Source organism: Benincasa hispida, chromosome 1, assembly GCF_027475165.1.
Source record: "Benincasa hispida cultivar pf3 chromosome 1, pf3_genome.v1.1, whole genome shotgun sequence".
NCBI classification, from domain to species: Eukaryota; Viridiplantae; Streptophyta; class Magnoliopsida; order Cucurbitales; family Cucurbitaceae; genus Benincasa; species Benincasa hispida.
In genome coordinates this window covers 87,407,496-87,420,313 of record NC_143478.1, presented here as the reverse complement: position 1 = coordinate 87,420,313, position 12,818 = coordinate 87,407,496, and the positions used below count along the sequence as shown (strand labels likewise).

The 12,818-nt window shown below is 34.9% G+C and overlaps 1 protein-coding gene across 3 annotated transcripts in view; it reads right to left on the bottom strand.

Moving 5' to 3' along the window:
- Positions 1–5,655, bottom strand: part of LOC120073019 (TAF RNA polymerase I subunit A) — a 63,077-nt gene extending 57,422 nt beyond the window's left edge. The window contains exons 1-4 of one of the 3 annotated variants that reach the window (XM_039025586.2): positions 5,492–5,626; positions 5,042–5,408; positions 479–595; positions 89–171 (exon numbers count right to left, since the gene is read on the bottom strand). In XM_039025586.2, coding sequence (XP_038881514.2) covers positions 89–171; positions 479–595; positions 5,042–5,383 — 542 coding nt within the window. In that variant the 5' untranslated portion in view covers positions 5,384–5,408; positions 5,492–5,626. Of the gene's footprint in view, positions 1–88; positions 172–478; positions 596–4,988 lie in introns of all 3 variants that reach the window. The other 2 variants (XM_039025578.2, XM_039025595.2) reach the window with 2 other exon arrangements.
- Between the last annotated feature and the right edge of the window lie 7,163 nt (positions 5,656–12,818).

Below are 12,818 nucleotides of genomic sequence, written 5' to 3'. Positions count from 1 at the left end.
TTCATGCCAAATAAGATTTTAAAAAATAAAGCAAAAATTGCAAACATGCACGAGTACACAAATTATACAGCCAGTTTGAATACCATACCTTAAAGTCTCCTGATGTGCATCTTCCGTTTTCCCTTCTTCAAGGCAGAAAAGAATGTATTCTAACTGGACCATAAATCTGTCCTGCAAAACCATTGAAATCTTGGAATAAGCAAGTAGATGTTTGGGGGAAACACAAGACTTGTATAAATGCAACATGCATAAGAATTAAGCTATATCAATTTCTCATCAGATATCTTTTCAAGGACAAAGTCAGAGCCAATCCATCTTTTTGTGCATTTCGTGTTGGGTAAATTTGGCAAACCACTTAACTATCTTTTTTTTAAACAAGAGACAGTAACTTTTCATAGAATTAATGAAAAGAGATTAATGCTCACAGATACAAACTCCTAGAGGAGTGAAACAAAAAGAGAATTTCCATAACCCATACCTCAATAGGCCAATGTTTCAGTGGTCCATTCTTCTTCATCCAAATGTCATAAATGTGCCTGATCCTATCAGGCCTCATACAATCACCTTCTATATGCTTAAGAAGCTCCATTGAAGCCTAAAAAGAATTTTTGTCGTATTCAGTAGATTTCATGGAAGAAGCTGACAGGTATATAAATGCAAGTTTCTTAATGTGATAAGTTGAACCAAATGCGAGTGGTTGTGACACTACCAAGACCCAACACAACAAACAAATTATATGTAAAAGGTAGATGCACAATACACCAACTTTAATAATAGATATGATATCAATTTATTTTAGAGAAACAGATACCACCCAATACATAATGAAATAACACAACGGAAAGGGACTGGATGCCCATCTCTAAGGAAGGCTTTTTTTTTTTTTTTAATGAAAACAACTTTCATTGAGCAACAATGAAAAAGTACAAGGCCATGCAAAAGACCACCCACAAAAACAGGGAACCCCGCTAAAGAAAAAGGCTCCAACTACACAAAATAGTGTCAATCAATAATTACAAAAAGTCTTTGAAATCAAAACCCAAAGGGAAACATGATATCTAACATCACAAGGATCTCTTTCCAACCCTCTAAACACCTTGTTATTCCACTTCCCCCAAAGAACCACAATAAAGCACACACCCCTGCAAGCCATAAAAAACTAACCCTTCTCACGAACGGGCGGATGGAGGAGGAACTCTCTAATCAAATCACTGGTATCTCTAAGACGAGCTAACATAAAACCAAACATCTGAAATAAGTAGTCCCACACGGAGCTCGCAAACTTGCACCTCTAGATAGTATGATCCAAGTCTTCCTCCGCCTTCCAACATAAAATACAACAGAATGACCCAACTAGCATGAGCAATTTCCTCGCAAGTCAATCCACTGTGTTGGCACGTTCATGTAAAACTTGCTAGGTAAAAAACTCACTTTCTTGAGGATCCTAATCCTCCAAAGAGCGGAGAAGACCGATTCAACAACGAGAGAATGTTCAATTAAACTACAAAGGAAAGACTTACACGAGAATCCCTCCAAAGGGTTAGGACTCCACACTCTCCAATCCCTTTTCCCAATCCTAAAGTTAAAATGATCAATCAAACTACAAAAGAAAGACTTACACAAGAATCCCTCCAAAGGGTTGGGACTCTACATCTCCCAATCCTAAAGTTATACCCCTCAACAATAGACAGAAGGCAGCTGACATCTGTCACTTCCCTAATGAATAAAGAGTGACGAAACCCAAACAAAGAGGAGCAAGAGTTCCCCAACCACACTAAGAAATCAGACACCAAATAATTTTTAAGGGAAGAAATATGATAAAGACAAGAAAACAAGGAGCAATCCCCGAACCCAATGATTTTTCACAAAAATAAGTTTCCTTTCCCTCTTCCACCACACAAGAAACCAAGGGATCAAAAGACGAAAGCTCCTAAGATATATTCTTCCATAGATTCTAGTAAGTGCCTTTAACCCCACTCGCCAACCACTCAAGAGGGTGAGGACGATACTTACTAGCAATGATCGTGTGCCAAAGATAGTTGTGTTCAAGGGAGAAATGCCACAACCATTTGGCTAATAATGCTTTGTTACGAAACCTTAATTCCCAATTTCTAAGCCCTCTGAAGTGATCGCTCTCTCAATGATCTTCCATTTGACCAAGTGCGCCCCTTTGCCTTCACCTTCATCCACCCCTTCCCAAAGGAAATTGCATAAAAGATTCTCAATGTTCTTACACACTTACTTGGAGCTCTGAAAAGGGAAAAATAATAGATGGGGATACCACTCAGAACATACCTAATAAGAGTATGTCTACTAGCTTTAGAGAAGAAACCTTCTTTCCAAGAGGCAAGTATCTTCCTAACTTTGTCCACGATAGGAGTCCAAAAGGAAAGACTGGAGATTACTTCCAAGAGGCACGGTAAGGTAAGAAGAAGGAAGGTAGCCCACATCACCACCCGTGACATCCACCTAACTCCTAAGCTTCTCAATCTCAACATCACAATTCATCTCCATAACATGGCTTTTACCTCTGTTGATTTTGATCCTTAAACCAAACATTCCTCCAAAGAAAGCCAAGATATAATTCATGAATAAGAATGATTCCTCCTTCTCAGAGCAAAAAAAGATAGTGTTATCGACAAATTGGAGATAGAAAAGAGTCACCCTCTCCTTTCCCACCTCGGCCTCAATTAAATTACCATAACAGATTTAGACACAATCCTACTAAGTACACCCACCACAAGGTTCAAAAAAGGGGATAGAGAATTGCCTGGCCCAAGTAACTAGTGGCCAAAACTTTGCTCCTTGAGCTACCAAACCCTTCTTATCCAAGAAATCTCAATCCACATGATCATAGGCTTTTTCAAACGGTTGTAAAAAACATTCCCTCTTTCTTGCTACTTTTGTAGTCCTCGATTGCTCCATCATCAATACGCACTTGATCCAAAATCTATGTCCCCATGATAAAAGCCCCCCTTACGACTCAGAAATTGTCAAAGGAAGCACCCTTTTCAACCAATGGGCCAGGACTTTAGTAAGGACTATATAAAGGCTGGTAATGAAACTAATAGGCGCCTGAAATACTTGACCAATTAGCCTTTTCCTTTTTTGGGATGAGACACACAAAAGTTTTAGAGATAGAACTATTCAATATGCCCCTTTCTTTTTTTTTTTTTTTTTGAAAAGGAAACCATACTTTTTATTAAAGCACAAAAAGAAAGTACAAGAGATGGGTACTTAAATAGGAGTGATACAAGATACGGGATCAGGAGACGCACACGGACATCTCAACTAGGTTGACACCCCCTTAGCGTCCTCATCATGTCCATAGAACTCAAACAATAACGGAAAATATGGAACTTACAAGAGAATTGAATACAAAGAAAAGAAACGCCCTTTTTTGATGGCCAAAGTACAAACCAAGAGGGAAAACAAGAGAATAATAAATTAATCCTAACTATTTAAGTCTTCAAGGTTGGATAGTAGTGACCCTTCTCCTTAAAACATAATCAAACTGGGAGGATGAATGCTTGCCAATTCAAACATAAATCTTGAAGTGAGTAGGCTGCAAAGTGTTTTGAAAGAGAACACCATTGAGAAGCATTAAGTTTAGCAGCCTCATAGAGAGAGAACCAAATTTGTTCTCTATCTTGAAAAATTCTTTGATTTCTTTCGAACCAAATTTCAACTAATATTGCTTTTACTGCATTGCACCAAATCAGATTTAGGGCTTTTTTGAGGATAGGACCAGTGAGTAACTGCTGAACGTTCTTTTTACAAGTAATGTCGAAAACCCAGCTGATGTTGAAGGATTTAAAAAGGACTACCCAACAATTTCTTGCGAAGAAGCAGTCAAAGAACAAGTGTTGCAAGTCTTCTCCAGCTGATTTACATAAAACACATTGATTAGGAGAAAGAAAATGGGAGGGCAGCTTGTGTTGCAGAACTGAGGCACTGTTTAGGGATCCAAAAAGCAAGATCCAAACCGTAATGTTCACTCTTCAAAGACTATTGGTCTTCCACAGAGCTTTTAAAAGGTGGGTGTCAATAGGTGAGGCCAAGGCAAGATGGTTAGACAGAGATTTTACTGTGAATAAATCACTGCTTCTAAGGACCAAGAACGATAGTCAGGTCTGAGAGAAGGCTTTAGGCTGGAAATCAAGAGAAGCAAAGTCTGAAAGTCTGGTATTTCTTCATCTTTTAATAGTCTTCTAAAGGGTAGAGACCAAGATAGGGTTTGAGAATCCCAATGATCCAAAACAGATCCATTTTGGTTAGAAGCAGCTCTAAATAAAAAGGGAAAACTGAGTTTAAGGGGTGTGTTACCAGCCCAAGAGTCATGCCAGAAGGCTATTCTGCTTCCATTTCCCAGTTTGAAGACTGCCAAGGCTTCTACTTTCAACCAAATTTTTTATATGCTGATCCAAGGACTACGAAGACTACAAAAAGATTTCCAGAAGTGTGCCATTCACCAAAATTTCTACCATGAATACTCTTTATAACTTGTGTCCATAGATCAATATGCCCCTTTCAAAAAACTATTTAAACACATTAACCAAATCCCCTTTCATAATATCCCAATTATCTTGAAAAACCACCATAGTGAACCCATTCGGACCATGCGGCTTTGATCTATCACTCCCAAGCAGCTTGCCATCTTGAGGGTCTTCTAGCTCTACCCCTCTCCCCACTAGCACTTTACAATTAGCTCTGTTTCTAATCTAAGACATACACAGAAGTACATTAAATAGTTAAGTAAACAAGTTCAAATATTTGAGCTACATAAAGCTTATGGCATAGCTAACAGCAAGAAAGCTTGCTCTGTTCTTCCTATTGGAAAGGGTGCACAGAACCAACAAATTCAAATTTAAATCGTCCACAGTAAGCATATTTTCTACATGTGATCATAACTTTTTCACCTCTTTTTCTATTTGAAATATACTTAGTTTGTGAAATTTTATACTTAGTTTGTGAAATTTTATACTAACCAATGAGGGCAATATATAGACAATTTCTTTTGGCGGGGGGTGTGCTTTATTACCGAATACTTCAAACGATTCCTAATAGGAGAATTATCCCGCAAAGTCCCTTGCAGTAACATGCTCAATACTCCACTTGCTTCCACCCAGTTTTGCTGCCTCATAAGTTTGTGCAGGGCATTGCGCAATGTAATTCGATTTTCTGTCCTCACCATCTTCGGAGCAAGCCCCAGAACAAACGATGGCTTGGTCAAAGACAATTTAATTCTTTTCATGAGCGTTGCTCGCCGGCCATCATTATTGCCGTCAGCTGCTGTATCAGCCTTTCTTTTCCGACTGGTGGGTATGTTAGAACCATATTCGGCTTCCATTACAAGACTATCCGCAATTAGTTCCGGTTCCATCTTCTAGGAATCTGCCTGGGTTATACTGCAAGAGCCAAGGTACTCAAGGTTAGCTCAAGTTTTCAAGAACTCGCAATTTTGAAGACGGGACTCCAGAGTTGAACCGACCAGTCGGTTTTGGGTTCGGTTAGGATCAATCGGCACATCAGTTTTTTTTATCTTGAATAGGGGAGAACGATAATTACATGCCGAGTGAGGGCGGGGAGCGGCGGCTACAGTGGCGGGTTTGTAACAGCGTAGATGGAAAGAGAGTGAGGTGAGAAAGCCTACTTATACATTATTTTTATTTTTACTTTATTTTATTCTATTTATTTATTTTAATGGGGAAATAGTTAGGTTTGAAATATTGTTGTCCATGAAAATTTTCGAGGTCCTCATTTTATGTAAATATTAATAAAAATTTTGAAAATTTTTATGAAAATTGTTATAATTAATTGATGGAACTTTAATTGTAGCTAAATTATGTCATAATTTACTATATTTAATCATCATTTTTGTAAATTAAGAGAACATATAGATGTATCTTATAAAATAATGTAAATATTGATGTGAGAATATACATTTAAAAAAACAAAAATTTATTACAAAATAATATCAAATATTGAAAATTAATTACAAAATTAAAGTATATGAAATATTTATATATAGAATAATTGTAAATTGTTTGTTATAAAATAAAGTTTGAAAAATAACAGCATCAAACTAACATAATAAGAATATAAGAATCAAACTAACATAATAATAATATAAAAATCATAACATTAAATATAACACGACATAATGGAAAAGAAAGAAGCAAAAGAAAATTCTATAAGTTCATAGAGCTTGAGAGAAAATGTAAGGAATATTAGAGAACTCACATTAATTCAAATTTGAAACAAATGATGCAAAAACCTTATGGAAAATATTTGAATAAAAATATATGGTTTCTTGAAAATAAAAATTTTGTATGGTAAAAGAGCACCAACTTCTCTTGAGCAAGCATAGCTAATTATTTAAAAAAAAAAAAAAAAAAAAAAAAAAAAAAAAAAAAACTCAACATTCAAAATTTTAATGGAAATATCGAATGTCGATGGAAATTTCGAGAAATTATGGAAAATAGAAATTTTGAGAATTCGACCAAAATTTTGAACTATGGTTATACGTTAAGAGGAAAACTTACCTGCTAGTAATGCTACAAGCTTGAAGCGTAGTTACTTCATATGAGACAAAGAATCAGTATTAGACACTTATCGAATACTGATATTTCCAGATACTTTCCAGATATGTATCTGACACGCGATTTGACGTATCTATTTCTACGCATACTTTTTTTAAAGAAAAAAGATAAACAACTCATCTAATCTTTCTCAATCTAAATCTAGGCAACCTATTTAAAAAGCTCATTACTCGAGTCTAAAACTAAAAGGGAAAAAAATAAATAACAGACCAAACCTTAGACTATAATCATCTAATCTCCATCTTCACACTTGAGTCCCCATAAAGTCCACAAAATATAAATCATTTGGATATTTTCAACAATTCAATGAAGAAGTTCTTCATTTATCTTCATACTTCTCCCTCTAATCTTCTTCTTCTTCTTCTTTGCAATATGAGTCACTTTTTTACTGCATTTTATAACTATTGTACTTCAACATCTTAGATGTTGCTTTTTTTGTATTGTATTTCAGTGTTTATATTCTATTTTGTGTTATTGTTATTAACTTGTATGCTAAATTTATCTATATCCTAGATAATTTAAAAGAAAAAGAAAGTATATCTTCAATGTATCAGTATCCTGGTCTTTTAGAAATGTATGTATTATATATATATATATATATATATAAACGACGCATCTTTAGACGTATCCGTATCTTAGCTTTTTTGAAATTGACGAATCGTCGTATCCGATTGTATTCGTATCGTATAGCCGTATCTGTGTCTGGGCTCCATAGGCTACCAGTCGGTTAGCCGATTAGCCCACCATGTGGCTGTGCCATGATTCATTTGATTTCTTACATAGCCCAATATAAAGTCCATACATTTTTAATAAACCTTCCTTCATGCCAGTCAAATCGCCAGCTTGAAAAACTTATTTTCTTTTCTTTTTTTTTTTATCGAAATTACTTAAATAATAATAACAATAGTTTATTAAAAGTACCAAACTAAAATTGGACAATAAAAAATATAGAGCCTAGACTGGATTTTAATTTACATTATTTTTCAAGAACATAAAATTTAACTCAAAACTCAAAAGTAGATTTTAGTTTTACAATTTCATCCCTTTAACCCTTAAACTTATATATTTATCAAATTTAACTCCAACATTTCAATATCATCCATTTAAACTTCAAAATTGACGATAAAATCACATATGGTTTATTCATTAAGACTATTCCTGTCTGTGAGGTCAGTTCTTTGATTTGCATGGGTGAAAGTGGTCTAAGTTGCCGACTTAATAAGCCTACCATTTTGGGGACTTGACTAAATGGGGAGCTAGGAACATAACTTCACGAGATGAAATCCATTCCATCCCACATAGGGTAAGTAGATTAGTAGTTCTCTTAAGTACTAATTTCAAGTTTTGAACAAGGGGCCCCGCCCCCTCACTATCCTAAGAAAGATTTAGTTCATGGCTGGATCATAAACAAATTGTTCATAATTAGTGGTATTTAAGGAAAAGATGTAATTATAGGGGTAAAATGAACATTTTGACTCAACCGTAATTATGAACTGATGGAACATACGATCACGCAACGGAAGTAATTAGAATCAATAAACACTCTAATTACACTTAATTTAAGTTCTAAAAGCATGCATGAAAACATTTTTCATAAAAGAGGGTTTCAGAATTTATACCTTTGATGAATCCTTCAAATCGAAGTTGATCTTCACGAATTTGACCTTCAAATCAGTAGTAGATTGTTGGGGTTGATGCCTTAAATCTCGTAGGGTCCTACAGTTTGTAAACTATATGAACAAACATTTTTGTGATTAATAATATTTGACATTTTATTCACTTTGTTTATGAAATATGTGATATTTTAGTTGCGTTAACCACAAACCAATAAACTAATATTCAAGGTTATCATTATAACTTAAACATGTATGTGGAGACATACAGTTGGATCATATTTAAGTGATAACCTAAATGGTCTGTAATATATGGATAAGGCTTGATACCTTATCCTTGTGAAACTATGAGTATGACCCGCTTTGTAGATGTTACAAATGTTGTAAAATGCTATAAATGATCAGATCCTGATCATTCATGTATTAGACATGCGAACAAGAATATTCTATACAAAGAAGTTTGTATAAGACCGGACCACAAAATGCTTAGTCTTATTATATAACGTCATTCAGAATAGAAACTTTCATTTCACTAGGATGACCATAGGTAACATGACCTGAATCCTGAGTGAGTTGTGAACTCCTGCCTATGAGGGCGGTCCTTTGATTTTTATGGATGAAAGTGGCCAGATCGTCGAATCAACAAGCCTACCATTTTGGGGATTAGGGAGTTGGGAACTCAGCTACACGAGATGGAATTCACTCCTTCCCTGAAGCAGGGGTAAGTAGATAAATTGCTCCCTTAAAGGCTGATTCTAGGTCTTGAACAATGTGGTGTGATACTCTCTCTTGGCCCGAGAGGGGTTTAATCATATTGGAACTATGATCTATTGTTCATTAGAGGAATCAATGGTACTTAAGGAGTTAGATATAATTACAGGAGCAAAACAGTAATTTAGCCCAATTATACTTACGAGCAATTTGTGAAGGGTCATCGTACTGTTGATTGGTTATATCCAATGGACACAGAAATATATCTGTAGTGCGAAGAGGGCAGTTGTCGGTCTTTAATGGAGTACCCAACAATTAACGAATGGTGGATAATGTAAATAAAGAATTTAATTAATTATTCATGATCGTTTGAGGTTCAAACTACAGGTCGATAAGGTCCCTTTGGTAGCTCAAAAGGATTTAGTTGAGAATCAATTTTTGGGTTAATTTGAAATGTTCAAATTAATAAGAGTGAATTAATTATATATAATATAATTAAATTAATACAATTATATATGATATAGTTGACATAATGTATTTGATACATTATAGTTTGATTGGAGGAACAAATATTTGAATATCATTCAAATATATTTTCTATGAATATGATTTATAGTTGTCAAATTTAATATAAATATGATTTATATTAAATTCCATAAAATAGAGAAAAAGAACTATAGTTTATGTTGTATATGATGCAATATTAAAACTAGGTTATAAATATAATATGATAAGTTGGTTTTATTTATTTCTATTTATTTAGGTAATTAATCATTTTTTCTTTCTAAGCACCTTAGTGGGAAGTTAAGTGGTTTTTATGGAAAATGGAATAACAAAAAAAACAGTTTTCTTCTTCAGAATAAAAAGAAAAACAGTTTTCTTCTTCTTCCTAGATCTTCTACACGAAATTAAGAGCTTGTACGATAGTCTCCAGAAACTATACGATCGAAGCACTTTGCTATATGATAGCTTGTACTTCTTCAATCGTCTTCCTCCTCCAATCACATAAACTCCCTCCTAACCAAAATAGCCAGAGCCCACCACTTCTGGGTTTCACCCCGAGAATACTAAGGTAACCAAGTGGTAATGTCCTTCACTTTTGGTTCGAGTGTTCTAATTGTTGTTTATTCGAGGAGAATTCGTTGCTGTTCGAGGAGTTCGAGTTAGTTCGAGGGATTTACGTGAAGAAGAGATCTTCAAAGGTATAATCACTTGAACTCCTTTTATAGTTTCAAAAGCATGCTATAATTTCATTAAGAATGCATAATCTGAATGTTTTTCTGTAAACGTTTATTTTCAATCGTAATGGAATTGGACAACCTGCTTCCGCTCATAGGTTCTCTATAAAACGAGATCCTTCAATTGGTATCAGAGCTAGGTTGTGTTCTGATTCCAAATTCCATTTGCTGTATTGAAAATTGTTTACAGTTTGGTGAGTTTTATTTTCTGCATCGCGTTTAATCATTAAATGTATGTGGATGGTTTATTGATGGATGTTTCGGGGTAGTAATCTAAGTTTTGGCTTTCTAATTAAGTTACAAAAGTTAATTTTGCAAGGCCCCTGCATTTTTGGGCATTAATTCTTGCAATCGAGTTTGTATTCGTTTATGAAGAAGCTTTAGATGTGAAGGTTGTAGTGCGTTTCAATGGAGAAGACGAAACAGTGGTCACATCATGTAGCTATAGCTAGACGATCGTTTAGATTTGGCTATGTGTTCGTGTAAAGTTTTCTGCACAATCGTGTAGCATCTACTAAACGATCGCATAGCTAATGCTATGCGATCGTGTAGAGATGTCTACTCGATCGTGTTGTGTTCGCTGCATGATCACGTAAGTGCTCGAGGGGTAAATGATCGTGCGATATTTGATACTCGACCAAGGCTTGCATGCTAAACGATCGTGTAGACTATCATGCTCATTGCATGGTCAATAGTTACACGATCACATAGTATACGATACTTGACACACGCCACTTGATCGTGTAGACTATCATGCTTATCGCATAGTCTTTAACTACACGATCGCATGGTATATGCTACTCGAAGCACATTGCACGATCGTGTGGACTTTCGTGCTCATCGAATAGTTCAAAGCTACGCGACCGTTGCTACACGATCGTTTACACTTGACATTCATTGCTCGACGATCAGAAGGTTGCTACACGATCAAGCTGCAAGGCTTCAAGGTGATCGATTCAAGACCCAGTTCACCTGTTTTGAACCAGTAGACTCAACTTTTGTAATAGATTAGCCTGTTCTTTTTTTGTTTTGAGGTTTACTATCTTGGTCCATCAACTTTATTTAAATATGTATGAGATGTATGATTATTATATATGTCATAATGTATGTCATATAGTTTTAAAACCCACCATAGTTTATGCATTTATTTTCATGCATCATTTTATATTATAAATGTTATAATATATTAGTATGTACGATTAAATTACTTAAAGCATGCTCATGCATCATATAATATAAGAGTTATAATATATACATGCATTATAGCATATTCATGCATCATTTATATTATAAATGTTATAATATAAGGTTGTATGTATGTATGGAATGTATGCTACAGCTTAGTTCATTACTTGTCTATATAAAAGTTATACATTAGTAATGAATGAACATTGCATGAAGCATGACAATACCTTAGGTTAATTTATAAATGTTATAAATAACCTATGTATGTCTAGCTAGCAATGTTGATTGGTTTTAATTGTTTCATTTCTTATAAGAGTTATAATTAATGAAATTAGAATTAAAATCAATAATAAAGAGTTGCATGCAAATCTTAGGCTTTAATCATCTTTTAAAAGTGTTTTAAAATTTGATTGAGATAGACCTACGATCACGTTTCTAATAAAATTACAAATCTAAGTTTAACCTTTTAAATCGGTTTAATAGGATGAAATTGATTCCTAATAAAAGATTAAATATGTAACAAATGTATCTATAAGGGACCTTTTGGCTAATGCTGGTTTTGGCTAGGCTGGGGTACTTAAGTCGATGGAAACGTCACACTCCTATCTGGGAACCTACCTGAAAAGGTGAATTAGATAGATTTGTTACACGCATGCAAATTTGATGAAAGTTTGTTAAAGAGTTTAATAAGACTTGAATCAAAGTTGTTTAATCATCAAAATCAAGTGTTGTTTTTTAGCAAATTAAACAAATCACTTAGATAAAATCAATAGCCGAATTTTCTAAGTTAATGAACCCTAGGTAGAACATTGAGTGGGAGGTAAATAGGGTATATGATACTTCACTTTACCTCTACATGTTTCTCCCTAAAATTTCACACTATGAGATTTATCCTCGGCCTCGAGGCATCATGGGAGTGTCTCTCTACAGGTGGCATTTGGGTAGGTCAATACCAAGGTGAATGGAGAGAATGTCCATAGTAAGTAGAAGCGAGACGTGTGACAACATATCCCTCTGTCTCTCTCATTAGGTTGGATAAAGTTTATGTACATCACCTTGTGGCATCGTGGTGTCCCCCTAAAAGATAGCAGTTATGCACAACTCTTTATTTGATCTCCATAAATGGATAGGGTTGTGTTAGTCTCTTGTCCTAATTGGCTTTTCCTTAAGGTTGGCTCATTAGGGCAAGACTTTAGGACCTAAAATGAGGGGTTACACTTACACAGAATTGTTAAGGATGTTAACAAATTCTGGACCGAACGATGGTAACTGTTAGATTCAGTTACAAGGAGTTGTTTCTTTCTAATGGTTGAGATTGTCTCATTTCAGTGAAGGGGCACTTGATCACCCTAGGGTGACTTTTTCTAAGAGTGTATTAATATGCAACAGAAGTAACAAGGATCAGTAAGCTTTCAAATTCACTAATTTTGGCAGCATGCTCATATAAATAAAAGGGTTTGTGATCATAC